Source organism: Lynx canadensis, chromosome A1, assembly GCF_007474595.2.
Source record: "Lynx canadensis isolate LIC74 chromosome A1, mLynCan4.pri.v2, whole genome shotgun sequence".
In the NCBI taxonomy this organism is placed as follows: Eukaryota; Metazoa; Chordata; class Mammalia; order Carnivora; family Felidae; genus Lynx; species Lynx canadensis.
Window position 1 is genome coordinate 82,031,960 of NC_044303.2, and position 27,645 is coordinate 82,059,604.

Below are 27,645 nucleotides of genomic sequence, written 5' to 3' on the forward strand. Positions count from 1 at the left end.
ATTCCGTGCTCATGGATTGGAAGAAGAAATATTGTTAAAATGTCAATACTACCTAAACCTATCTACACATTCAATGCAATCCCAATCAAAATTGCACCGGCATTCTTCTCGAAGCTAGAACAATCCTAAAATTTGTATTGAACCACAAACGACCCCGAATAGCCAAAGTCAAGTTGAAGAAGAAAACCAAAGTAGGAAGGATCACAATGCCAGATTTTAGCCTCTACCACAAAGCTATAATCATCAAGACAGCATGGTATTGACACAAAAACAGACACATAGACCAATGGAATCAAATAGAGACTCCAGAATTGGACCCACAAAAGTACGGCCAACTAATCTTTGACAAAGCAGGAAAGAGCATCCAATGGAAAAAAAGTCTCTTCAGCAAGTGGTGCTGGGAGAACTGGACAGCAACATGCAGAAGGATGAAACTAGACCACTTTCTTACACCATTTACAGAAATTTGCATTTTAAACGTTCATGAGGCTTTTGCTTTTCCTGCCCAGCCAGTGAGCTGGGCGATGGGCGGGAACCCTGCAGGCCTTCAGTGACCAGAGTGACTTGTGTCCGGTTGGGGTCTGCTGTGTTGTGGCTGCGACCACAAGCCCCCACCTTGGCCAACATTTGGGACTTAAGGCCACGAGTGCTGTTTGTTACTTTTTATTTTGTACACACTGTACTAATCTCATGGTATTGAAAATAATTCCTTAACCAAGGACAGCATCACCTTTTTTTACTAGAAACCAGTGTGCCCTTAAGAATAACCTGCATTGTTGCCACAAAGCCAGTGTGAGCACATCCAACCCGTCTGTCCCCCTGTTAGCATTCGGGCTTCGCTCCTCGTGGGCAGATGTGGGGAATAAGCGTGCCTCCTTACAGGAAGGCGTGGAGCTCACGTGGAGCCGCCGAACGTGGTAAAAGACACCTTCTCAGCCGGGTCTCTTTTGTGGAACAGACATAGAACCTTCTAGTGTTGGATTTGGGGGGCACTTACTTCGTTCACCACTGCCCTTAACACTCCATTAATCAATCTACGTTGACCGTCCCACACGTTTATCGTAAATCAGCACAACATCAACAACACCAAAAAGTTCGTTTATGCTCTGACATCAAGAGCACGGATTTTCCATTATATTTGAGCAACTCCAGCAGCCACGCCATGACTCGGGACTCCCAGGACGTCACCACGCGCCGCGATGGAGTGCCCCGGGTCACCGCCAGGGCCCTCGAAAGCCGAGCTCTGAGAGATAAAAGGGGGCACTTTCCATCCACCACTGGCGTTAATCTCATGTCTGCAGAGCGCTTAGGCCCAGCACAAATCCTGAGACGCTCCCAACCTGGCCTTGTTTCGTCTGCACCAGTGCACCGAGAGTCAGGCTGAGCTCAGGTCCTGTAAAGACCAGGGGTCAGGGCGGCTCATGGTTGTGGGGAGGCCTATGGTCTCTGGTGGCTGCCCGGTGACACGGGGTAGGACGTCCAGGAAGAGGAGCATACGTGTTAATATGAACGCGGGAGCAGAGAGCAGACGGGTGGTTCACGGAACCCCGGGCAGTGGCCACAGAGGCAGATGGGGGTTCGGTCCAGGATCTCGACTCCAACCAGAGACACAGGACTTCAAGCGGCTGTGTGTATGGCAGTGGGGTGGGGTGGGGTGGGAAGCAGAACCTGGGACAGTGCAGGCCACAGAAGCGAGGCTCTGAGCCACGGTGGTAGCATAGGTGCCACTGGGCAAAGTGCTGGGAGGAGGGACAGGGCTTGAGTGTTTTATGGGAGACAGAGGAGAAGCCATTGAAGGAGACAGACGTCAGAGGAGGTGAGATGAGGTGAGGGAGCCCTGCTGTAGCCCCCAAAATGCCCGTGACAGCAGGGACGTGGGTCTGAAGGGCAGCAGGCCATCCTCACTGGTGAGTCACAAACACCTCACGAATGGCTTCAAGTCGGAAGGTGCATTGGCTCTGCCAGAGATCTTTGCCTTAGCAGGAGCAGGGGCCAGGTGAGGACAGTAGGGAGCACGGGCCATCAGCCTGTGCGCAAGTCTCATGCCTCTGAATAAAAATAGACAAGTGGGGCGCCTGGGTGGCTCAGTCAGTTGTGCGTCCGACTTCAGCTCAGGGCATGATCTCGCGGTCGGTGAGTTTGAGCCCCGCATCAGGCTCTGTGCTGATGGCTCGGAGCCTGGAGCCTGTTTGGATTCTGTGTCTCCCTCTCTCTCTGCCCCTCCCCCATTCATGCTCTCTTTCTGTCTCAAAAATAAATAAACGTTACAAAAAATTTAAAAATACACATGAAACACAGAACAGCAACAGAGACATGGCTTCACTGACATAGAAAAGGGAGTGTGATGTGGCCACGGGGAGGCCTGGCGTGGCCAGCAGGGGCACTAGGCCCACGGGTCTCTGCACTGCTTCCCACGACTGTGTGTGGGTCTACCATGATCTCCAAGTAAAAGCCTAATTTAACAGAGATAAGAGACCTTTGGGAGCTTCTGATCTGGGGCCGGCCTCCATCTGTCCATCCCTGCTGTGGGAAGCCTCGGGAATTCCGCTTCCCCCAGTCCGCCACTTGCCCCTTCCCGGGCACCTGTCTGTTGGACCACAGCTATTTTGTGCCTCACGGTTGTCTGAAAGTAAAAGGGGACCTCAGATTTCTGTAATGAAACAAGGACCCTCCGGGATGATTAACCACTTCTAGAAGCCTTGGAGGGAGGTTCTGGATGCGATAGGTCCTTCAGTCCTGCCTGGGAATGCAGTCTCCCGAGAAGCTGCTGGGTGCCCACACTCGGGACCCCGCACAGGGTCAGGGGCCTCTGCTTAGCATCCCAGAAAGATAAACTGGCCGGGTTGAAACAGTGACAGCACAGGGACGAAGAAGTCTGGGGTCAAGACTGGGATGGTCTTTCAAGGGTTGAACCGAGTCTATGAAGAAAGTAGAGTTAACCATCAGTGGAGTGCAACCCAGAGAGAGAAAACGGGGATATGAGCGGGGGCTTGGGCTGAAAACAGGAGTCATGGCCCTGACTATAACCAGCTGCAGGGCTCCAGGGTGTCCAGGGAACGCTGGGAAATGTGAGAGTCCCTGCAGCCTGAGGTGGCTAGACCCCTCGGATGGGTCCTGGACCCCCCTGCCACCTCCCTTCCCGGCAGGTGCAGGGACGTGCCGGCGGGGACAACTGCGTCAGGTCTGGTGGGTGTGCCTGCGGCCAGAACCCTCCCTGCCATGGTTCCAGACATCCGTCCGTCCACCCGTCTGCCCGAGGAGCGGCTCGACTTGTCCCACTGCTTGGGGATGTGGGACCCTAGGCCAGAACCCCCACCACACCCTTTGTCTCAGGACAAGGTCAGGCCTCTGAACAGGTCTCTGTTCTCTGGGGCGCCTCTGTCAGGGCCCGGGGGCAGCTGCTCCCCCCCACTGTGCGGACAGCCCGCTCCATCTGGGTCCAGCTGGCATGGGCCCCTGAGCCTTGGCGCCATCTGGAGCCCACAGGCCTCATTCCTCGCTGTGTGCTGAGGCAGAGGCTCAGTCTTCCCATCCACAAGGTGGGAGCGACGGTGCAGGGCCCCTGCAGTTTGCCCAAGGCCAGTCTCAGGGACACCCAGCCCCCGTCTTCTGTCTTCATGCCACTCAGTGTCGGCTGCCCTGGGTGGGGGGGGGGGTGGCCTGCATGCTCCTGGGGTGAAGGGTGGGGTCCCCGCACCTGGCGCTTGGTGCTTCAGTCTCCACGCTAACTGCTAACTGCAGCTGCTTGGAGACTATGTGCTCCATGGAGAGAAGACCGCTGGCAATCCAGGGGCAGAGCCCAGGGCCAGGCTCGGGGACCACCACACCCTGTCCTTGTCACTGTCCCCTGTCAGAGCGCAGGCCACCTGTTTTGTTTAAGACTCTGACCTTAATGACTCATCCCTCCAGGTCATTGCAGGGCTGCAGCCAGCTGCCAGCAGCCCCACCCTGGGCCCCACCTATGACCCCAGGAGGGAGAACAGGAGGTGGGGGGTGGGAGGAACTCTGAGCCCACAGCCCATCACAGGCATCTTGGCTCAGACCCTAGCGGCCTTCCCATGCCCTGGCGGTGGGGCTGCTGGGATGCAGGATGGGGTCCGGGGAGGCCGCACCCTGTCTGTCACCTGGGACAGGTGGGCAGCAGCAGAGGTGCTGGTGCTGGAACACGGGGCTGGTGACCCCCGAGGCGGCAGACGCGGCCCACGGCCCCTGCCATCCTGGGCACTCCCTGAGTGACCGAGGCAGCTCCAGGTCTCGGGTGTGCCCCCAGACCCAGCCACACGGTGCAGGCTCCTGTCCTGTCTGCACACCCAGACCCCTACCCTGGCCCTCTTCCCGCGGAACCTCTGAGCCCCGGGCCGTGCCTCCCTCCTCCCTCTCCGGGTGTCCCTCCTGAGGGGCCCTTGATGCCACATCCGTCCCCCCACGTGCTGTCTCATGTCCGGTCCGGACCCCTTCCTCAGATGCAGATGCCATACCTATGGGTGCAGGCCCCTTGGCACCCGCCCCGAGCCTCCAGTGGGCGCCAACACCTGGGTGCAGCAGCCCTAGGTCCTGGCTCCTGTGGGCGAGGCCTGGCCTGCCTCTCAGCTGCTCCTGCCTCTCCCACCGCCCCCACGAAACTCAGGCTCTGCCCGTCAGACACGCCTGGCCCCACTCCTGTGTACCACGGGGTCACCTACCAAGCCCCTCCACGGAGGAGCCTGACCCCGGCTCAGTGGCCGGGTTGGAACCCAGAACTCCCTTTGGGAGACTCGGTGGGTCCCGAGCCCCCGGCCATCATGGTCCAGAGTGTGTCAGTCACCTCTGCGCACCCTCCGACCTCTGGCACACACCACACGCCACCTGTGTCCTCCTGACGGTGGGGGGACATGGCTGCCTTTCCTGTCTGGGGTGGGAAGCACTGAGTCAGGTGGGCGGTGCCCTGAGCCGCCATCTGAATGCCGCACGCCCTCCGCCCGACACCCCCAGCTCCCCGGGGCAAGGCCGACTTGCTCCCAGACCCACGGGCGTCTCGTGGAAGGACTCGCCCTGACGGTGTCCATGCCTACGGTGGCATTTTAATCAACCTGAGGCTCCAGCTGTGTTTGTGTGTACCCGTCCCCAGCGCCTGCCCGGATTTGTTAGGTGTGTGGAGAGAAGTTGTTGATCCAGGAGGAGGAGGACGAGGCTCCCGCCAGCTCACCCCAGGTCACAGCCTGTGCCCTCGGGAGGGGAGCGATGGCACCTGGGTCCCAGGCCACGCCTGGACGAGGGGAAGCCCATGGCAGATGTGATGATGGCTGCGGCTCTGGGTTTGTTTTTCCAATGAGCCAAAGAGAGCCTTCCAGTTCAGCTTGAGGAGACCGGGCAGGGGGCCACTGGGCACCTGGTGTTGGCTCCAGGACCTTCAGGGGGTGGAGTCCCAGCCAGAGCACCTGGTGCTCACTGGCGACCCCCTCTGGGCCTGACAGAAGTGCAGTGAAGTGTGAGACTGGTGTGTAAGAGGAAGGGCAGCTGAGGGCCGCATCAGGGTGGGGTGCCCGCGTGCCTGATGGGGCTTTGCTGTCCTCAGCTGACGGGGTTACCAGAGCCGGTTTGAAGTCAGAAGGAAGGGCAGCCTGAGAGAAAAAGGGAGGAACAGTTGGGGGGTGCCCAGGACAGCACCATCGCAGGAGAAGCAGCGGGTTCGAGGGCAAGAAGGACAGGGATAGAAGGATCCAGCCGAGCCAAAGGAGGGCAGGGGTGCAGGGGGTTAGGAAGGCAGGAGGGGGGCTCCAGAAGGGGATGGGAGAAGGGCTGGGGGCTGGGGGCTGGGGGCTGGGGGGAGGGGCCTCAGGAGGAAGACAGTAGCCTGAGTACACAGCAGCCATGGTGTCCAGCTTCCCCGGCTGCCCCAGTGGAGCAGACACCTGCCTGCCTGGGTTGCTGTGGTGACGAGACAAGGCAGGTAGTGAGGGAGGTGCTGTGCTCTGGATGCAGGAAGCAGCGCCGCCCCCCCCTCCCCCGCCGGCATCTGGCAGAAACTGGCGGGAGCCACTCTTTGGCCCTGTTCCCTGCACCGTTGCTGGAACGTGTATTAAGGTCATGCAGATGCACCTGTAAGGTTAAAGGGACAAGGGTTTGCCCACAAGGAGACTGCTCCGTGCCAGGCTTAGCTTTTCCTGCACCCCTGGATGGGGAAGGAGTGACGCCTGCACGGACCAGTCAGGCGCAGCCGCGGAAGGACCGTGAGCGCTGGGCCCACTGGTCCTCCACACTTGTGTTTCAAGTGTGTGTCTCCTACTCTGGGTGCCAAACGTTACAGATTCTGACCGATCCCGTTGCATTTCCACACATAAACCAGCACGTCCTGTTCGTGGTGACGTACAGTGTCCATCACTCACCTGAGGCTGAGGAGGGAGAGACGGGGCCTCCCTGTCCCCAGGCTTCTCCCCGAGGAAGGGGCACAGAGGACCTGGCCCCAGGAGCCCTCCAGGGAAGACAACGTCGCAGTCAGGCATGTTGCACAGGAAAACAGCACAACCTGCCCGGTGAGGCCGCTCACACCTGCCCCATCCAGTTTGCCCCCACCCTCCTGGATTGGCCACGGTCTCTGCCACAGGGCTCCTCCCTCCTCCCCTGACCTGCGAGCACTGTGGGGTGGAACCACATAAGGTTGCCTTTGTTGTTGGTCAGAAAGAGGTGAATACTTGCAAAATCGTCTGGACCTTGCGTCCTGAGGGGAAACCTGTGCCCGACAGCGGGCTCTGTGTGCACAGCTCTGTCCCCAGGCACCCACTGGCCTGCGGTGGCTTCACCACCTGTCACACAGAGGAAAACACGGAGTGGGCTCTGGGACTCTACCCGTTTTTGAGAAAAGTGACTAATACTTGTCATCACCCAATCAGGGTTGATGTCCACAAACCCCTGGCAATGCATCCCAGGGCCAGGCCCCCGCCCCAGGCCATCCTCGGAGGCTCTCAGGGCCACAGCCACTGAGCCAGTTCCCAGCTGGCCTCTGGCCCTGGAGACTGGGCAGAAATGCCTGCCTGGCCTCTGGTCCCTACGCCCCTGCCCTGGAAGGCTGGCTCCCCACAGGGTCCCCCAGAGAACACAGCTCTGGGTGCAGGTGAAGCCAGAGGCAGAACCACCAGATCCTGGCTGTTCCTGGTGAGCCTGGTGGGGCCACAGAGGGAGGGGCAGTGGTTCGAGGTGGAGACTGTGGCCAAGAGCCAGGGGCGGGAACTGCGGTGAGCGAGGGGGGCAGTGACCCCGCCACGGGGCGCACATGCCTCCTGGAAGCCGAAACTCCACCCTCGGCCTCCAGGGCGGCGGCAGGCTGGCACGGACAAGGTGACGCACAGAAACCGCCCACACGGCTGTCGCCTCCACGCCCTCATCACCGGTCCACGCGCCCACCTGTGACCGCAGCCACTTAACACGCATGTGCCGGGCCTCTGTGGGCACTGGACGAGCAGCGGGAGGTGAAGTAAGGGAGCTCGCCTGGGGGCCGGGCCTCCGGTCAGAGCAGGTGTGAGCGCTTGGGATGCAGGCCCTGAGGGCAGGACGGGGCGGGTGTGAGCACCCGGGGGACGTGGGGCCGCAGGGGAAGACGGCGGGTCACCATTCAGGGTGGGTGGGTGAGGGGTGCCCTCAGAGGAGGACGCGTTTGGGGAAAAACTCAAAGCCGGCAACGGACCAACTCTGTGGGTGTTTGGGGCAGAGAGTCCAGCCCAGCCCAGTACTGATTTGGGATTGGTCCTGGCCCTCACAGACAGTGGCCAGGGCTGGGGAAGTAGCTTGCGCACCACGACCCACCTCCGAGCGCTGACACTTTCCATCCCCATGCCTGCCAGAGCAGCTGGCACACATTTCTGGGATGAACGAATCACGGGTCTGCAGAGGGAAGACGTTCCACCAGCAGCTGCCTCTGAGTGCTGTGTCCCGGTTCCAAAGGGACCCGTCTTAGAGCGTGTGCTCGCTTTACGTGAGCCCCAGGACCAGCATTCCGCACGCTTGGCAGAGGCACGGGGTGGGGGGCTGCTGGGACCCCGCCTGGAGAGTAAACCAAGAAAACAGGTGCCGTCACAGGTGTGGCCACACACGTGTCCTGAGAACAGTGGCAGGCCTGGAGGGCAGACTGTGGACTTGGTCGGTCGTGAGTCCAATGGTCAGGAGTTGGGGTGGACCTCGGCTGGCTCCGGGCAGCCGTTCTCTCCGACAGGGTGGGAGAAAGGAGGTGGGTGAGCCCAGGAACGGCTATGTGTCCCAGGGTGCAAGACCCCGCTCTTGCCAGGGCCTGGCCCAGCAGGGTGTGGGGAACACTAGGACGGATGCGGGCAAGCATCCTGGGTACAGACGGCCCCTAGCCGAGGTCACACCCCCGTGGCTGCTGCCCTCCTGAGAGCACAGCCAGCTGCTGGTGGCACTGAGTGCCCACCGTGGGCCCAGAGGCTGAGGCCTAGGCCACAAGAGCCTGCTGTGGCACCAAAGTGGGGGCATGGGGAGGGAGAAGCATCCCTGGAGCCCCGAGCCCCTCCACGTGGCCCTGTCCTCCTCCTGCATAAGTGCCACGTCCCTCCTGGTGGCTGAGCGTCGGGTCTGACACCTTCTTTCTCAGCCCTCCTGTTTGGTTGCCGGTTACGTGCTGGGCACAGCCTCCCTGCATGCTGGACTTCAGGGTGTCCTGCCCAGGCCTGCCCAGCGCTGCGAGGAAGCCGCACCAGGGCCCCGGACAGAGCTAATCCGGCCATGCCGCTGGGGACCCCGGCTAGGGCGATGCCGGTGAGGGCGGCCGCAGAGGAGGCTGGATGGGCTCGGCTCGGAGGAGGCCGGCCCACCGTGCCAGGGGCTTGCACCCTGGTCTGCCTGAATGTCCCCCACCCTGTCTCTCGGCCAACGCATTAAGCATCAGCGGGGGAGGCTGGGGAGCAGGAAGGAGGGGATTGGAATTGTCCAGCAGAGACCAGGTCAGTCTGGTCACATGACAGGAGGGAAGGGGGCGGGTGTGGAGCGGGTGCCAGCAGCTGCCAGTGCAGTGACGGTGCCCCAGTAGCGTGACCCTGCGGCCCCTGGGGCCCCGGCTGGTGGGAAAGCGAGTCTGTGACATTACGTTCCAAGGGAGGTTGTGGGGGTACACCCTGCAAATGCCCTGAAGGCTTCTGCCAGAGCTGGTTCCTATCACAAGGCCCCAAACCAGCCCTGCTCTAGCCTGAAGAGCCTGCTCCCCAGGGCTGGGGGGCTCCTTGGGCCCCTCCCCTCTTCCTGCCCACAGCCTGGTCCTCAGACATGGCCTCCTGTCACCTGGGAGCTCATTAGCACCAGGCTGGTTGCACCCCCAGCCAGAACCAAACCCACATTTTAACGAGCTCCCCAAGGGCCCCCCCTCCCCGTTATATTTTCCATGTTCTTAGCCCCTGGGGGCGTCTGAGATCTCACCTGCTCAGGACCTGTTCACACACGTGAACATCCGTGCACACACACAGCTCTCCAAGGAGCGGGGGACCAACTGGACAGACAGACTTGGGCAGGCGAGGTGCCCCCCCCACCAAGGCCTGGAGGTGCAGACCCTGCCCCGCCCACGGGCTGGGGGCCGACTTAGGCGGGTGTGGGGCCCCCGCAGGGAGGGTGCTGACGGGCGGCAGGGAGGGAGCCGGGGCCGCAGGAGGCTTGCGAGGGGGCTGGGCAGTTCCTGGCTGCGGGCACTTCTAGCAAGCCGCACGCTGCTGGGGAGCCGGCACCAAGGCCCTGTGGGGGCAGGCCGGCTGGTGGCCCCAAAATGGAGCCTTGCCGCCTTCCTTTGTGCGCCCAGGACGGGCGTTCCGGGAGGCAGGCCGCCGCCTCCTGACGCACGTTGGTGGCGACAGCATGACCTTAAGCCGTATCTCCCTGCTGTCGCAGGACATCTCCGGGCTGTGGCTCCTCCTGAAGACCAGCACAGGTGCGTCTGGGCCGTGAGCTGGCGCTAGCTGGGGGAGGTAGGGGGACAGGCCAGGCCTTCTGCAGAGCCAGCGGCTGGGGGTGGGGGCGTAAGTGGGGTCCAGGCTGGGGCGGAGCCAGTGCAGCTGGGACGGGAGCTCTGGGGGCGGGGCAGGGGGGGGGGTGTCAGGTGCCGCTGTGGGTTTGGAGCCTCAGCCACTGCTCTCCTGCCCTTCTCTCCCTGCCGGGTGTCCCTCTGGAGCTGCGAGGGCTCTGCCGGCTCACCCTGGAAGCTGGAGAGATGGTCCCGAGCCTCCTTTGTTCACGCTTTCCTGTGGACACGCCTGTGCACGCGCGGGAGCCCCAGGGCTTGGGGGGGGGACAGGGCCGCTCCCCTGGAGGCTCTCCCGTGGTGGCCCCAGCCTGTGATGGTGCGCGGCCGCCCTGGCTCTGGGTGGCCCTTTCTCGTCGCACCTGCTCCCGTCAGGGTTACAGGGTTGGCACTTCTGAGACCTGCTGAGGTCCTGAGATCCCCGAGAACAAAGACCCGGGGGAAGGGCCCTGGGTGGCATGGCCACGTCTCCTTGTTGCTGTCCTGAGGACAGAAGAGTGCTCATCCTGAAGTAATTTGTCATGAGCACATTTTCAGGCAGGTTCTTCTGACAAAGAGGGACAAAGAATTCATCAGCTGTTTATGGAAATTTAATGAATCAGTCAAATCTTGGCTTGTCAGCGGCAACCGGTAAACATTTGAAGTTTCCAGCTTTATGACGAACACCCTGGGTGTGTGGTGAATGGCTGAGGCCAAGAACGTCCCTGACCCCCAGGACTCGGGGCTCCAACCGCCCAGGCGGCCGTGCGGGAAGGGTATGGCTCACGCGTACACGCGGCAGCAGGTGCTGAGCATGTGGGGAGTCGCCTTTGACTGGGGACCTCGGCGAGGAGGCCGCAGTCCTGGGGGGGACGCCGTGTGGGACGCAGCTTGGCCGTGAGCACTCTCGGGGTGCCTGACATGCGTTCTGTCCCCGGAGCCGCCCCAGCGTGGCCTCGCCGGCCACCCCAGACGTCCCCTCGTTTTCCTAACTAGGGTCTAGTTCTGATTCTTGGAACTTTCTCTCAGAATCCTCGGGGCTGCTCGGACGTGCTGCATTTGTGAGCACGCGGGTGGGGCAGGAGCGCCCCGGCACCTGGCCTGTTGTGACTGAGGGCTGCCCCGTCCCTCCTGTCTCGGTTTCTACGGACCATTTGCTGTTTCCTCAAAACGAAGGTGCTTGTTGCCCGAGGGAGCAGCTGTTGGTGCGTGGCGGTCCATCCTTGTCCCATGGCGGCTGTGGGCACAGTTCCCGAGGCCACACTCCTCCAGCCCCAGGTCACTGCATGCTGGCTTGGATGGGCGCCTGCTGTTTACCATCTCCCCTCACGTCTGCTCGGGGGAGGCTGGTACTGTCCTGAGTCAACAGGAGACCACGGGGGAGGCCACGGCATGTCCGGTGTCCCAAGGTGACACAGCTGTCACAGACCAGGTGCCTCCTGGCCTGCCCTCATGACAGTGGTTTCGTGACCCCTCCCTGCCAAAGCCTGACCCGCCCCCACCCCTCCGTCCCTCCGTCTCCACCCCTGCCTCCCAGATGCTGTCCCGTGTGTGTGTCCAGTGGGGAGGTGGGGAGGGGCTCCCAGTGGGCCAGCACCTGGAGCACCTGTGCCCTGCTCTGCTGGCCCGGCTGGAGAGAGGCAGCACCTGTCCCAAAGGCCATTCTGGCGGAGCCCCAGGGACACGAGACATGCGCCCTCCCATCCACGCCGCCCAGGCCCCCCTGCTCCTGTTTGTTGAGGACGTGTCTTCCGTGAAGCATAAAGCAACTTCCTATTTGCTTTTAGATTTACGGAATTCTTGGTACTTAGAAGGTGGGTGTGGGATTGGGGAGGGCCAGGCCAGGAGCCGCAGGAGGCTCAGCCCAAAGCCAGAGGGAGGGTGGCTGGTGGGCTGTCACACACACCACTCTGGGACTGACCCTAAGTCAAGGCTTCTGAAGAGTGGGAGACGGTGGTCTGACTCCGTGGATGCGCACAGCTGGCTGTTGGACACATGTGAGGTGGCGCCTCTTCCTCCGCCTCCCCTCCCCCCGCCGTCCTCCCCAGCCCTGGATGCTCGCTCAGATCCTCAGGCATCAGCCCATTCGGCCCCTGAGGCCGGTCCACACAACACCCCTCTCCCAGGACACTGTTCCAGGAGCTCGCTGGGCTCAGGGTTCCTGGGGCCCCGGGCACTGGATCTGCCTCGATGGAATAATCCCAGCCAGAGATGGCCACTGCCCTGTCCTGGGGCCCCGTCCAGGCCACATGAGCAGATTCCTCTGAGGACTTAGTGTAGTCCTGGGACAGCGTGCAATGCTCACCCGCAGGAACATTGCTAATAACAACAGGTCCACAACATCTCATGTCGAGGCACCAGTGAGGGTCCACGGTGTCCCGTGCTGAGGCAACAGTGAGGGTCCTCCCCTTCGATGCAGGAGCTCACAGGGCAGCTGTCAGCGAGCTCCGGGAGGGGTTGGCTCTCTGTCCGTGGCACCTGTCCCCAGTCAGCCCTGCTTTGGGCTAGCTTGGCTGATGCCTGGCAGGTCTCGTAAGCTTCCCTCACCCATCAGCCTGTCCTTGCCCCGAAGACTGACCATGTGGTGTGTTACACTGAGACACCCACATGGCCACGAGGCCTCCTCGCTGGGCCTGCCACGGCTGCCCCACCTCTGGCCTGAGGGCGTGTCCGGTGATGCTTCCAGCTCGGCAAGGCCCTTGCCATCCCTGCTCTGCGGTCCCCTGGGCCTGGCCACACGCTGTGGGGGCGGGGACCAGCTCCCGACAGGCTCCCAGGTGCACCGAGTCCTGATTTTGTCCGGGGCTTCACTGTGGCACTTGTGTGGAGTCCAGTGGCTTCACAAGCAAACAACACTCTCAGTTCTATGGTTTTCTCCCTCTTCCTCGACATTTGCACCTTAAAATCTGGTGCCAATTACGTCCCCATTGGGTTTCTGATCTGCCCACAGAGCGTGACCAGGAGGCCCTGTAACACTCCTTTCAAGCCTTCCTTGGCCTGAGGCTTGTTTGCGGGGGCCGAGCGGGGGGGTAACGCTCAGCCTCCCAAGCCCCTTGACGGGCTTTGCCCTAGCCATGTGGCAGCAGCATGGGACCAGCGGTGAGCCCACTCTCCTGCCCCTGCCTACGGGTGAGGACAGCCTCCCACCTGGTTCCCAGCTCTGTGGGACATGAACTCCGTGAACATTCCGGGTCCCATCGCTGGTTTCCAAACCCTCACAAGTGCACGCTTTGCCGCAGAGCCAGGGGGCAGTGCAGCCTTCCCTGGAATTAAACACAAGTGTGACCCTTGGATTCACAGGGATTTCAAATTCAGGAAAGTTGAAAGGGAGTTCCTTTCTGATGGTTATCTGTGGTGGGTGGGCGCTGCGTGTGCGCAGGGGTGTGGAGGCCTCGGGCTGCGGGGCTTCTGGGACAAGTGGCTTGAAAGTGTATTGGCAGCCAGGCCAGCATTCCAGGCAGGATGGGCACCAGATGGCGGCCTAGAGGGGACACCGTGCTGAGGGTGTGAAGGAGGCCCTCGTTTGTGGCAAAAGGACCCCTTCTCAGCTCCAGGTCCCTGGGTCAGAGCTGGCCCCCGGCTGTCAGGAGCCCCCGCCCCGAGCCCACGCCCTGGACCCCAGCTCCATGGCCTCTGGGGAGTGCCTCCCACTCTGCTGCTCTGTGGGGCCGGGACGGAGGGGGCTGTGGCCAGGGCGCGGCAGTGCCGGCTCCCAGACGTCCACCTGCCCGGGCTCTGTGTCTGGGCCCATCTCCCCCATCACCTTTGTGGACCTTACAACAAAACCAGAGACGGAGGGCACAGGCAGGAGTGGCCCAGCTGTGTTTGTGATGACCATGGGCACAAGAGTTCAGTAAATGGGGCATATTGGTAGATGGGGTCCAGCCACACCACACACTCAAGGCAGCCCAGGAACCGTCGGAAGCTGCCTGGTGTGGCCTCCCTCCCTGCCTGTCCTGTCCTGGCGGCTGGTGAGGTGCCCACCGGCGTGGTTGTGGACCTCCAGCAGGCAGGCAAGGTGTGCTGTCCCGGGAGAGGCCTCTCTAGGGCCGGCACCGACCTCAACCTCCTGTGTCCCTCACACTCAGTCCTAGAAGGATGGAGTGAGCTCATTAGCGCTTCCAGCCCCACTGCCATTTCGCCAACGAGGACGCCCCCGTTTCCTGTTTTTCCCGCCTGCTGTAGGGGTCTGGGGCTGCGGGTTGGGGTCGTGCCTGGTAAGTGTGAACAGAGCTGCTGAGCAGGGCAGGGCAGAGCCCCGCGTGACCTGGGTGGCCACACTGGCCCTGAATGTAACCTCCGTTCTGTCCCCACACGTCACAGCTGTTTTCTGCCCTAATCCAGATGCACTCCAGGCTCTAGCACCTTCTATGTCAAGCGCCAGAACCAGACCTGCAGAGGCTGACTCTGTGGCGGGGGGGGGGGGCTTTCTCCTCTGACCTCTTGCGGCCTCACCAGTGTGGGGCTGGCGCCCACCCAGAATGCAAGGAGGACCCACGTGCACCGAGCATGTGAAGACATTTCTTACCCACACAGGGACTTTCCGGGCCAGCAGGGCAGACCCAAGGAATGTTCTGGAATGGTCCAGAGAGGCCCGAGGCAGTGTGAATGCAGGGAGGGCATGTGGCCCTGGGTCTTGCTGTGTTCTGGGCGCCTGGACTCCCCGCAGGTGCCGCGGGAGGGCTTTCACGGGCTGGCCCAGGCAGGGGCGCAGGTGGGCCTGACAGCCGTCGCCCGAACACAGACTCTAGGGCTCGGCGAGGACTTGGGGAAGGTGCAGAGGCCGGTGTGCGGCCCGGATGCAGGGCTGCGCCACGTGGGGCGCTGGGGTCCTTGTCTTCCCGGATGTGGGGTCGGAGCCATGTTAGGCGTTTCCTCCTCTAACGGGGTTGCGGTTGTCAGATCTAGTTCTGAAACAGGGTCTGCAGGGTTGACTCGGGCGCTGCGCTGTGAGCATACTCCCCCGGCGCTGTTCCGGTGCGCCCGTGCCGCGTATGCGTGCGCGTGTGTACGTGTGCGTGAGAGGCTCAGCTACGCGGAGTCGCCCTTTTCCGTGTAGAGCGTCGGTGCTTTCGGGGCGCCAGCCACGGAGTCCTACGCGGGCAGCTGTGACAGCCGCCATCCTTGTCCTCTGCCGCGTGGAAATGAACAGCGTCTCCTGTCGTTGTGAGGTTCTTCTGGGTGACGGCAGCCAAGTGGAAAACGCTCTGAGAGAATTGTGGGGTCCAGCGGCCAGTCCCCTCGCCGGCGAGGGGACCCAGGGCAAGCCGTGCATCCACGAGCGTTGGGACCACCAAGTACCCCCCGCACGCCAGGCGCCGGGCACGCTAGGAGGGGCCGCCACCTTTGCCCCGGTTGTGCGGACCAACAGCAGCTCAGGAGAAGGAGCGCCTGGGGTCACCGTGCCTGCCTCTGCCCGGAAACCGGGGATCCCCGCGCAGGAAGGGTGATGCAGCCAGCAGTCTGCGGCCCCCCGGTCCCCCATCACAGCGGCTGCCAGGAGGCCGTGCGGGGGCGTGAGCAGCTCCACACCCCGCGGTCCCCAGCGGGGACCGTGCACGGTCAGGTGCAGGTGTAGCAGCTGCTCCCAGCTTGGGGCATCGCCGCGCAGCGTGTGTGCGGGCTCACGGCACAGTGACCACGCGGTCTCCTCCACCGCTGGCGGCGACAGTGTTTACCACCTTGAGTCACAATTCCACTCGGGCTGTGAGAAAAATCGTCAAGAATTACGGGGTGATTTTAAACGCCTCTGGTAATGGCCGGAGGTTGTTTCTCCGACCACTGACACTAGGGTAAGGCACTCACAGAAGCACGTGCGGTGAGGACCCCGCGGCCTGCCGTCGCTGTGGCCCAGGCCCACCAAGAGGTCCGTCTCCTCCTGCTGCCGCTCCTGTGAGCCCGTCGCCCAGGCTCACCGCCAGGCGCCTCTAGTAGCACCTCCACTTACCCCGCCCCTGGAAGTCACCCCCACCCCACCCCAGGACAGGCCTCAGAGGGGCTGCACCCCTGCTGCTCCCTTTGAGCTACTGCCCCTGGAATCTGTGCAGTCCTGCTGTGCAGCCTCAGGCAACTCAGTCAGCCTCTCTGTTCATTAGTTTTCTCATCCAACAAATGGGATACTAATGCTCCCACCTCTTGGGGTGACAAACTCATTGATACATGAGGGGTATTTAGTTACCCAGTGACCGACCGCTGTTTCTACAATTAAAGGTGTCCTGTGGGATCCACCAGAAGGTCACGGAGCTGTGCTAGCCAGCCGCTACATTTAAGGAATTCTTCAACGTCTTGTCCTTTCTGCTGCGCTAACGGGCCATAGTGTAGACGTTCAAGAAATACTTGCTTCTTAACTGATTTAAGGCCTTGGGTCTGGGGGAGCTCTGCAGAGGCTCATGTCAGAATTTCACTGAGAACCGTGTCTTGGATTTAATGAGGCCCGGCTCGATCGGCTTCCCCGCATGTTATCTCTGCTCAGCTCTGCAGGAGCTGGACGTGTTCAGCACACCCGCCCACCAGCCCCCCAGAGTCCGTGGTCCGTTCAGTTTGGAGGGTGGCAGTGCTGTCCCTGACCACCGAGAGTGTGCAGAGATGACCTTCTGGGGCTCTGACCCCAGACACCCCACAGTGGGAGCAGGACTACGAGCACTACTTAGGGATATGGGGCAGGGCAGGGCAGGGCACGGCGTTGGCCTGTGTGCTGTCTCTGCGAGCTTGGTCGAGCTGCCCGGAGCCTGTGTTAAGCAGGATCCTGAGGCTCATCCGGGCTTGGTTGCTGCCCTGGGCAAAGACACAGTGTGTGGCATCTCAGCCTGGCGTCTGCCATGGCCCTGTGGCATGCAGGATGCCTGGCAGAAGTGATGCAGTTAACCCCCTATGGGACAGAGTGCCCTGAGCACATGCGAGCCAGGGTGTAAGGTGTGAGCAGGGACCCTTTGTGGTGCCTGGCCTGTTGCAGGGGTGGAGAGTGTGTCCTGGGACCTACCTGGCTGACACCCCTCTTAGAATGGGTGTTGACGATGGCAGACAGAGACACCTTCCTGGTGTGCCTAAGCGTGTCGCCGACAGCACAGCCTCTGACCTGCTGTCTGTCAAACTGAAAATGGGTGTGACCTCAGCTAAGTGTCACCCATGGGGTGGCCTCGAGATCCCTGCCCCGGCTGTGAAACCCCCTTGGGGGCTGTGGCCGGCATGGGGCAGGATAGAAAATGTGGTGCATCCAGGAGAGGCCGCTGTCCATTCTGCATGCCCCTTCCAGGGGCTTCTTGGTGGTTCCCATGAAGGCCTGACGTAGACCCATCAGGCAAAGGGTGTGGCCGTGGAAGATGCAGATCTGGAGCTCCGAGGAGGTGTGCTGGGCCTCGGGCCTGCACATCTTCATCTGCACACGGTGTCCCCGTGGCCCCAGAGGGCTCCAGGCTGTGCACTGGCCTCGGGCAGCACACGGGAGGGACAGACCTGCGGCCCAGCCTGACTTTGTTCGGCTTCCAGATCCCTGCCCCCCGCGTGCCAGTGAGCTTGCAGCTCCTTGTGCTGGAGGGTGCTTCTCCCTGATGGCGGTTTTGGTTGAGCAGCGTTTTATTTAAAAACCTGTAAGGGGACATCTGGGTGGCTTAGTGGGTTAAGCGCCCAACTTCAGCTCAGGTCATGATCTTGAGGTTGGTGAGTTTGAGTCCTGCATCAGGCTCTGTGCTGACAGCTTGGAGCCTGCAGCTGCTTCAGATTCTGTGTCTCCCTCTCTCTGCCCCTCCCCCACTCACACTTTCTCTCTCTCTCTCTCTCTCTCTCTCAAAAATAAACATTAAAAAAATTAAAACAAAAAAAGCAAAAACACATAAGGATTTGCTTCCTGAGATAAGGAAATCATCTGAACTGAGTTCACGACGTGACATGATACAGTTGTGCCCTGATCCAGGAACAAATGACCATTGGAAACGTCCAGGATGATGTGCTGTGAGAGCCAGAGCCGGCCACACAACCAGTGTAGACCCCAAATCACAGAGCCTGCCCCCACGTGGGCCCTGCCCCGCCCCCCAGCCTCCCGTGTCACCCTGACCTGTGAGCTCGCGTGGGCTCCTTTGCAGCCTCCGTGTCCTCCCCACTCAGTCTGGATTTCCCCGTTTGTGGCCTCCTTTCTCCTTGTTCCGTCTGCACACACTTTGCTCTTGGCTCGGAGATTGCTGGATGGGCTCGGTGACGTGGGAATCCCGCCCACCTGTGTTGCCGAAACAACCCCACGTGCCACTCTACTATGGACACAGAGAAGACCTCACGTTGTGTTTCGATGGAAAATAAACGGAAGCCTCCAGGTGTGGACTTTCAGGCAGATACAGATATGGCAGAGGGCCTCTGCTGCTAGCCCCCACTGACGTGCCTTTCTCAAGGTCCTATCTCCCTCTGAGCAAGGCCCCAGGTTCCCAGGAAGCAGCAGGGACAAGCCTCTGAACCCAAATTCGAGGCTTCTCCCAGTGCACCAGGGCTCCCTAACCGGGGACAGTCGCCACCACCCAACTCTGCACCCACCGCAGGCCCTTGTCACAGCCACAGGCAGCCACTGCTGTGAAAAGTCGAGGATCGACGCCCCTTCGAGTGGACAGGTGCGGCCAGGTACGGCCCAACCCCTGTTAGGAAATTGTCCTCAACCAAAGCAGGTTCTAAGTCACTTTGCCAGAGGGGACTTTGTAGGCCAGTCTCACCGTGTTGGGAAGAAAGATCTAAAGAGGAGACACTCGCACCACCCCTGCCCTCCGGCTGCAGCCCAGAGGGGCCAGGCCTGGTGGCTCCGGTACAAGCAGGTTGTGGCAGTTGGGGCCTCTCCCCTTGGTCCTCATCTGGAGCTGAGCCGGGTCCTGGGGCGGCTAAACGTCATGAGCGAGGCTAAGTGGGCTGTGCGCCACCTGTCATGTGCTGGGTGCAACTGTCTTTCTAGATGGCTCCCAGAGCCGCGCTGAACCCTGGCCCTGGGGGCCTTCTCAGTGCCCGTGCCCCGCGTCAACCTCCGTCAGACGTGACCCTGTGACAGGCTCCTTGCCCGGGGCTCTCCCCTCACGTCTGGCCCAGACAGGAAGCGGGTAGCTATCTGTGAGACATTGTGTTCACACAGAGAGGTTCTGTGCAGGAGCGGGGCCTCGCCTGACCTTTTCAATGAGCCGGCGGGTGGGGCGACCCCCTTCCTGTCCGGACTGCTGACATCTGAGGCTTGCTCCTTCTCCCGTGGGCTCCCCCACTTCCTGCTGGACCAGCAGTGCCCTGTCCTCTGCCACAAACTGCAGACCCACCCTTCTGAACGAGGAAGCAGGGTGGGCAGAAGCGGCACTTCGGGGTTGGGGGAGACATGCCCAGTGCACCCGGAGACCCAGAGCCCGCGGGCTTGACGAAGCCACCAGGTGACCGTGACGAAAACTACTGCCGTGGTCCTTACTTTTTTCCAGCTTTATGAGGGGTGGCCAGTGACCATGTAAGCCATAGTGACCTTTAGACGGAGTCCGTTTGTGCGGATTCTGCTGTTCCCAGCGCAGGCTGCAGAATAACACCGTCGTTCAACCTGGAACAGCGCCTTAGACCTGCGGCATGCTGTCGGAGCAAGTTCTGCGCCCAAAACCTCACCTGCGTGGAATCCACAGTGAGGCTGCAGGGAGACGCGCTGCCGTGGTCAGCTATCTGTGGGCTCCGGAAATTCTGCACCAGCCTGCGTGCCGACTTAGCTGGATTTCAGTGCTGCTCCGGGAAGTCGCCCTCTCGTGCGCCTCCTGCTTCCCCTGTCCCACACAAGTTCTTTGTGCCCCTGTCACAGGGGCCGCTGGGCCGGGTCCTGGGCTTGAGCAGTAGGCTGCAGGCTCTCCGGCCAGTGTGCAGGATGCCGTGAGGCCTGGCCCAGGCCAGGAGGTGGAGAAAGGCCTCCCTGAAGAAGTGACATCTTGGCCAGGAAGTAAGTAATACTGGACTGGCCAGCAGACAATGGGAGAAGCATTATGGGGAGCAGCTCATGCAAAGGCCCTGAGGCCTGAAGGACCTTGGTCCATCCATTGGAGGAGCTCTGGGAACATGAGAATGATCAGTGCCCACAGGAGGGTGGTGACAAGGCCCAGAGACATCTCTCCAAGGAACCAAGCTCATGTTGACATCGATCCAGCCAGCAGGACTGTCCCTCTGTCACTGAAAGTACAGGAATGGTCAGCGATAATGGCCCTGTCTCTAGCATGTGGGAAGGCCTTGTGCCATCAGGGTAGGCCAGGCTCAGAGCACAGACAGCCTGTGCTGTGCAGGACTGAGCTCAGAGGGTACTTGGAGAGGAAGTGGGCTTAAAGGCTCTGCCAGTCAGACCCAGTCAAGAATTAGCGTCCATCAGAGGCCCAGACACTCATGGTTTTCTTTCCTCGTGGGCTGCTGGAGTCCGGTGGGGATGCTGAGGTCCAGGGTGGTGGTGAGGTCTGGGGAACCGTCTAGGCAGTCCCTGTGCTCCTCACGGATGCTGGATCCCCGTTAAGGACTTGCCAGTTCAGTGTCCGTGCTGTTTCCACTGCCCCTGGGAGGTCTCCAGACTTCTGGAGACCTTGCCTCCCATGGTCTGTGCTCAACGATGTGCATCTCTGGGGTTGCAGAGGCTGAACCTGAGCACAGGTGGCACAGGTTTGATATTAACTGTGCAGAGACTCCTTCCTGCCATGAGAAGGGAAATGCGTTGTGAAATCTGAAGGTCCAGCCCCTCCCCCGTGCAGGGTGCACGCTGCACTCGGCACAAATCGCCCTGCCTGGGATTCAGGAAAACATCCTGAATTTCCTCCCACGGAGGAGAGCCATGGCCGAGGCATCGTGCTGCCTGTGGGCGGTGGCCTCACCCTTGGGGACTCAGTGCAGGTCCCCACCTTCTGAGCACTAGCTGCTGTCACTTCCTGACGCCGGCTACTGCCACTGCCGCTCTGTGGGGCCAGCGGGCGCCCGGTCAATGGCAGGCAGGGTCGAAGGGCAGGGCACGCCAGGATGGTGGAACCTGCCTGTGTGCCTAGTCGTGTCACCTGTTTACACCTGCTTGTTTGCACGACCGGAAGAGCCGGCTTCGAGGCTGGTCTGTGCAGGTAGCGTTCGGCAGCTCCACTGGAATTTTCGAGCTGGAAGAGCTCCCGTGTCTCCAGGCTCTCTTGGCTGGTGTCTCAGATTGGGTCCTGAGTCTCTTCTGAGAAATCGTGTAAATGTCCCAGGATGCAAATTCCGCTGCTCGGCCAGGGTCTGGTTGTGAATCACGTGAGCGCTAGCAAGGCGCTGACTCAGAAACGCAGGAGCCCGCGGACACCAGGGCAGGGGCTGGTGCCCAGCTTCACGCTCTCCGCAGTGACACGCGCAGCCCCGACCCCAGGTGCCCAGAATCTCGCAAAACCTTCTTGCTTCCTGGCGATGCCTCCAGGGTGTGGCTGCTCCCAGTTCGCCCCAGACCCCGATCCAGGACTCGCAGCCTGTACACTAAGCCACCTTTCCCATCAGTATCTGGCTCAGGGACCCGGACAGGTGCCCTCCTGTGTCCATGTCGGGCAGGTGGGGTGGACCTCTGTGTGTCTGCTGCCCGGTGTCCTCGCTGACCTGGGCTGTGGTGGCCGCGGGATGCCCGGACCGCCTCCAGTCGGGGGTGCAGGCTGGCAGACCAAAGTGGGTGCTGGGTGGGTGGTGCTGCTTGCCCTCACATCTGCCTGCACATCCCTCCGTCCCTCCTCCCTCCCTCCCGCCGCCTCTCTGTTCCTTTCTCTGTGCCTCTGACACATGGCACATCTTAAATATTGATAAACCACCCAGCACACAGTTTTCTGTGCACCGAGAGACAAAGGTCTCTGCACGTTGGAAACTGAAATCCCTTTTTCCAAGCACGTGACCGCTGGTTCCTTTAGGTGTTGGCTGATGTGCATGGCTGCATGAGGCAGTTTGCACCGAATGACAGCCGCGTCCCTCTGCTCTGCCCGCAGATGAAATCATGCACCAGGACATCACCCCGCTCTGTGCCGCTGACATCCAAGACCAGCTGAAGAAGCGCTTTGCTTATCTGTCCGGTGAGTGCTGGGCCGGAGGGAGGGAGGGGCTGGGGCAGAGCCGGGCTGTGACCAAGGGGACCTAGTCCACATACTGCGAGTTGGGCACGGCCTGCTGTTGATTCCACCAAGGGCCAGGAGACGCTGTACGCTGCCCGGGAGGAGGGGGCTCAGGGCTCGTTGGCCAGGGTCTACGGGAAGAGACGGCCGGAAGTCAGTCCTGAGAGGGACACAGCCCGAGAGCTCCTGCCTGCAGTCTCCAGAATGTTCCCTCAGCAGGTGCAGTGGGAAAGGGCACAGCTGCCCTCATCCTTGCAGCGTCCTGGGCCAGGGACCTCCCTAGTCCAGCACACCCAGCTTCCGTGGGGGAGGCCCCAGAGCACAGCTGATAGGGGCGAGGGGCTGGCTCTGTCCCACCGGCCTGTTCTGGGGCCCCTGTGTCCCTCGGTCCGGGCTCTGTCTCCACCCTGTAGGATGACCTGCCATCCTGTCTGGCTGTGGTGCACGACCCCAGCCACTGGACGGTGCTGGCACATCCTGGGTGCTAAGGCTGCGATGGCACCTGTGGTGGCCGCCCTCACAGCTGTACAAGTACCCCCGTTGGGACCAGACAACCTGCCCTTCCCAGGCGCTCGGCCCTACTCAACAGGCCCTTTCCCCTCCTGAGCCCTGAGAGCCAGCCCTGTGCCCCTGAGGCCGCCCTGGCCCTTCTCCCAGGGGCCGGGAGCCACGCCTCAGGCCGCGCCCTAACACGTGGCCCTGGAGCTCAGGCAACCCGGGAGAATCGAAGGTCGTCAGCAGGATGTGGGGCCTCTGGAGGGCTTGTCCACAGTGAGGCACATCGGTCACCACGAGGAGGGAGGGGTGTCCTTCAGAGAAACAGGAAGCCATCTACAGCACAGGGGTCATGGCCCACGCCAACACGACGTTCAGTCAAGGGTCTGCGGGCTCCTTCCATTTCCCCAGCCCGTCCATGCCTTTCAAGACCCCAAGGTTCACAACTTTAGTGCACTTGTGACCCAGACTAATGACCCTGACCTTCCTCCAGGTTGTAAGCCCACCACCTCTTGGCTTGGAGGAGGCAGAGCCCCAGGACCCCTCTGGACACACCTTCTCTCTGTCATTCAAATGCCAGCCAGTGTTTCGGGAGGGGACTGTGCAGGTGTGAGGAGGGTCCTACTTCAGGGCTTCCGAGATCATGCTGGGTGGGCCTGTCTTAGCCGGCTGGGCCTCACAGGGACCGGTGGACCTGAAGGATTCCCAGGATGGGATTTGGCTGAGTTACACTGACGGGGGATCCATCCCAAGGCAGTTCTGCCCCCACCTCACGTCCTACCCACGATTCCTCCGAGGATATGGGTGCTGGCTCAGGGTGAGCCCACCCCCGCCCCATCCATGGTGCACAGCCCTGCTTGCCAATGGGGACCCTCCTCCGGCTCCTGCAGAGTCAGGTCTTTGGTGTAATTCCATCAACGTCCATCGATACTTCCTGTGCAGGACACACCTGAAACACGCTGGGGGAACTGCCACAGGGGGCCGCCCGCGTGCGCGTCAGTGTGTGCACCGCTCACGCTGCCCCCACCTTAGCCCAAGACACCCCCTTCATTGATTTGCTGTTAATTCCGGCGGGCAGGGCTGGGGGGAAGGAGTTCAGAAAGTGTGGCCAGTGGTTCTTTCACCCCACGGAGCGCTGGCTAGACGGGGGCGTCACTCACACATGTGGCATCTCAGGGCCCCTGCGTGCCGCTGGCCACTCCTCCCGGCAGGGTGAGCCTCCTCCCTGCAGGGTGGGCCTCCTCCCCATGGTGTGGGCCTCCTCCCTGAGGGTGGCCAGGGTCCAGGAGGGAGCTGTGAGCAGGGAGGGTGAACCCCACCGTGTCTGGCAGCCCGGCCTTGGGAGCTACATGGCACCTGGCCTGCAGCCGATGGGCCAGGACAGGTGGCCAGGGCAGGAGAGATGGGTCCCACCCATCAAGTGGCCGTCCCCAGCCGCCCAGGGCGCCGACTAGCAGGCAGACATGGAACCTGGGCCCGGGTGATTCGGGCATGTCGTCAGCCCCTGCCCTGTCCACTGCTTCTCCAGACTGCTTGTGGGACACGTCAAACCACATAGGCCCCAGACTGAATTCAGCCTTCTGCTTGAAGCTCCCATCCCCAGGTCCTGAGCCCCACACCCTTTTCCTCCTTGCTGTGTGTCTCCGCTCAGAAGTGTGCTCTCTGCTCCCTCCCCTGCCACACTGCCAAGGGGATGACCCCCTTAGACCCAAACTGTCTGAAGTGGTTCGTCAGAGACGCACGCAGAGCCTTAGGGCCTCTGGGGTAAGAGACGGAGCGTTGTGCGGGGTTTAAAGCGGCTCACGCATTTACAAGGCGCAGAAAACCGTACTTTACGGTGTTAGCCTACTCGGCGCAGTCTTGGTTCTGTACAACTATGCTCATTCGGGAAGCGACGAGCCGCGTGGGACTGGCTGCCCTGCGGTGGCAGAGTGACAGGTGCCTGTTTGTGCGCGCATCACTCTTCTACACATGCCAAGCGCTCGCACTCCTTCCCTGATGAAAACCATGCCTGGGCTCAGTGCTGCCTTGCTCTCTCCCCAGGTGGGCGCGGGCAGGACGGCAGCCCGGTCATCACCTTCCCAGACTACCCGGCCTTCAGCGAAGTCCCCGACAAGGAGTTCCAGAATGTCATGACCTACCTCACCAGCATCCCCAGGTGTGTGTCGCTGTCAGATGAAGAGGTCCTGCCAAGGGGGCCCAGGGTCCCGCCCAGGTCACACAGCCCACACGGAGCGGTCGGGGCCAGGGTCCCACTGGACCCTTTCCCCGCTCCCAGCGTCCCGCGTCTGTTACACTGGCAGGGCTACACCGAGCAGGAGGGACACACAACAGGGAGGCCGCAGGGCAGAGGTGGTCATGAGACCCTCCGGGGCCCGGCCCATTAGTCCCCCTCGTGCTCCTTGCGGCGGGACAAGTGACCCCAGAGGCAACTCCCCTGGCTGTTGGTTCTGTTACCGCGAGCAGAGCTGGGTCCCACCTTCCGGAAAGGCAAGGAGACCTCGTTTGTACCTCAGTGGCCGCGCCGGGCATCCTCCACATCCAGGAGCCGAGAGGCAGACGCCCCACCGCTGGGGGGTCAGCTCTGGGGTGTCCACGGCAGCCCAGAGGTGGTGAGGACGTGGCCCTCACACCCTGACAAGGAGCCAGCACCACGTGGCGTTAGGTGGAGACAGCCTCGCGGGTGACCTGGTTCCTCAGGCAACATCAAGGGCGATGGGGGGGCTCGCCGTAGTGTGGGGGCCCAGGCTGCCACATCCCCGGGGGACATCGTGCTCATTCATTAGCGTTGCTAAGGACGGGTTTCTGAATTTGTGTGGTTTATTGCTCCGCGAATTGTCTAATCCAGAGAACAGACCAAGACAGCAAGTTCAATTGGCTGGTTCCTCTTGCGTGAAAACTGCCAACGGCGATGACCAATCAGCGCTGGAGGGGATGAGAGGGAGGTCGTAGGTTCTTCTAGAACCCGGCAGAGGGGAAGGGAGCACTCTTCAGGGACGTGGGCGCTGGGTGATCATCTGGCAGGAGAAAGATGGGGTCACATCCTGGGTCGCACAGCATCTGCCGTCCTGTCCTTCCAGGCACCAGGTTCTGGGTGGCCGAGTCAGGTGTGGGGATGGCCAGGCCCCGGGAGCCCAGCAGCCTTCCTTACGGCCACTTGGCCAGCTGTGCACCCTTGAGGGGCTTCCTGGTGGCAGCTGCAACACGGCAAAGCATCTCTGTGTGTCTTCCCTCGGTCTCAGGATGAAAGACAGGACGGCCATAGTCAGCCCCATGCTGCCGTCAAGGTCATGGGGCACGAGTAAGGTCACCACACAAGGTGGTGGGAAGATGCTCCCTGTGGTGAGGCATTGAGGGGTGGCCCTTCAGGAGGGACGCCAGGACGCTGGGACTCAAGGACATGGGGACCCAGGACAGGACAGGTGTGGAAATGCTCAGGGCTCCAGGGGAGGGGTGCATGGGGACCGGCCAGCAGGATGGGGCAGCGACTGGAGTGTGAAGTGACTGAACCTGCCAGTGGTTTCAGGGAAGAACAAGTTCAAGGGATTTAAAAAGAAAAGGGGGGACGCCCCATGCAGTCTCTGGTCTCCCAGGTGGGGGCTGTCCTGAGTCCAGGATGAGCCTTGCTGCTGCAGTGACCGCTTAGCGCAGGGCCAGGACCCCAGGGGACTCTGTTTGTTTCAAAAGTCAACAATCAGTTTATGTCTGGAAATGTCAACACCCAACAGCCCAGGCCTGGTGCGGAGGTGAGCCATGTCCCCAGGCCACAAGCAGGCATGATGCTGGGGTGGGGGCAGCCCTCTCAGACCTTCCAGGCTTGCACGTCTTTTCCCCTGGAGGTCTCTACCCTCACTGAGCCTCAGACCTAATGGCCTCAGGGCCTTTGCACTTGCTGCCCCTTGGTGGACCACCTTTTCATATTCCAGGCCACCTCCTCAGGGAGGCCCTCCATCACCCACACCTAAAGAAAGAAGCGAAAGCCAGCTCTTCCCCCACTCAGGGCCACTTGCCCACCAGGCTTCCTGGAGCTTTCCGAAAAGTCGTAATTACAGCCTCGTTTTGGTCTGTGTCTGTGAGAGCAGGCAGGTCCGGGACAGCAGGCACGTGCTGCACAAATACACTTCATTTGCAGACAAACCCACCCTGCTTCGCAGACTCCCTCCTATGATCTCTGCAGTCCCATCTCTCCCCTTCGATGAGGACTGCCATCTTTCCATCCTTTGTCATCCCCAGCAGAATGAACTCCTTTCACAGGCCTGGGGCGTGGCTCATGTGGTTCACGTGCGAGGGCCGAGGGAAGGGAGTGCTGTGGCTCTGTGGCTCCGAGGTGGTGTGGAGCTGGCCAGGAGGCCGGTTTGCGCATCTCCGTTTCCGGAGACGAGGGTGCACAGTGGGCACAGGCCAGCATGTGCTTTATTCACGGTTCTCCTCTTTCCGGATGAGGACCACGGAAAGCTCCGGGGCTGGAGTGGCGGATCTGGACCTACCACACCCCGCGTGCCCCTTCACCCACAAATAAACCCCCACGTAATGAAGCCCAGCGCGCCCTGGTCTCAAAGGACAGCTGAGAGACCCACGGACATGAGGGGCCCAGAGAAGAGCGGTCAGGTGTTCAGTGCATGGGACAGGATGCGTGGAAGTCAGAGTGTGAGGCGGACACCCGCGCCTGGGCCTGGAGTCCGGCTGCCTCCACGTGCTGTCAGTCCTGACCCCAGGGTGTCATCGGGGGTGCCAACTCTGAAGAGCAGCTGCGCCCCTGCAGAGAATGCAGCTCTAAAGGGAGGGAAAGTGTGGCCCTCCTTCGGACCACAGAGCAGCTGCTCGGTGCTCATTAAAAATGTAAGGCAGAAACATGCCCGTGGGGAACGCCAGGGCCCTGTGCCCACATCTTCAGGATGAGGGCCAGCTTGGCACCGGGGGAAGCCCGTGATGGCTGAGAGGCGGCCCTACTGTGCGAGCGCCGGGGGGGGGGGGCCAATTGCTGCATTCTCCCGTGGGCCCTCCCCTGCGTGCCGGGGGAAGGGGCACCACCCGCAGATCTCTGTTCTCACCCTTGGGGTCAGAGATGGGTGACCCCTTCCAGAAACGAGGGAACAGCCCCCACACAGGTGA

At 61.4% G+C, this 27,645-nt stretch overlaps 1 protein-coding gene across 10 annotated transcripts in view; it reads left to right on the top strand.

Annotated features, from left to right (window-relative positions):
- Nucleotides 1–27,645, top strand: part of MCF2L (MCF.2 cell line derived transforming sequence like) — a 133,575-nt gene that overhangs the window by 56,476 nt on the left and 49,454 nt on the right. For 9 of the 10 annotated variants that reach the window (XM_030314364.1, XM_030314408.1, XM_030314400.1 and 6 more), the window contains 2 exons: nucleotides 21,916–21,999; nucleotides 24,577–24,691. In XM_030314364.1, the coding sequence (XP_030170224.1) occupies nucleotides 21,916–21,999; nucleotides 24,577–24,691 (199 nt within the window). Of the gene's footprint in view, nucleotides 1–9,773; nucleotides 9,902–21,915; nucleotides 22,000–24,576; nucleotides 24,692–27,645 lie in introns of those variants that run through there. The other variant, XM_030314427.1, reaches the window with a different exon arrangement.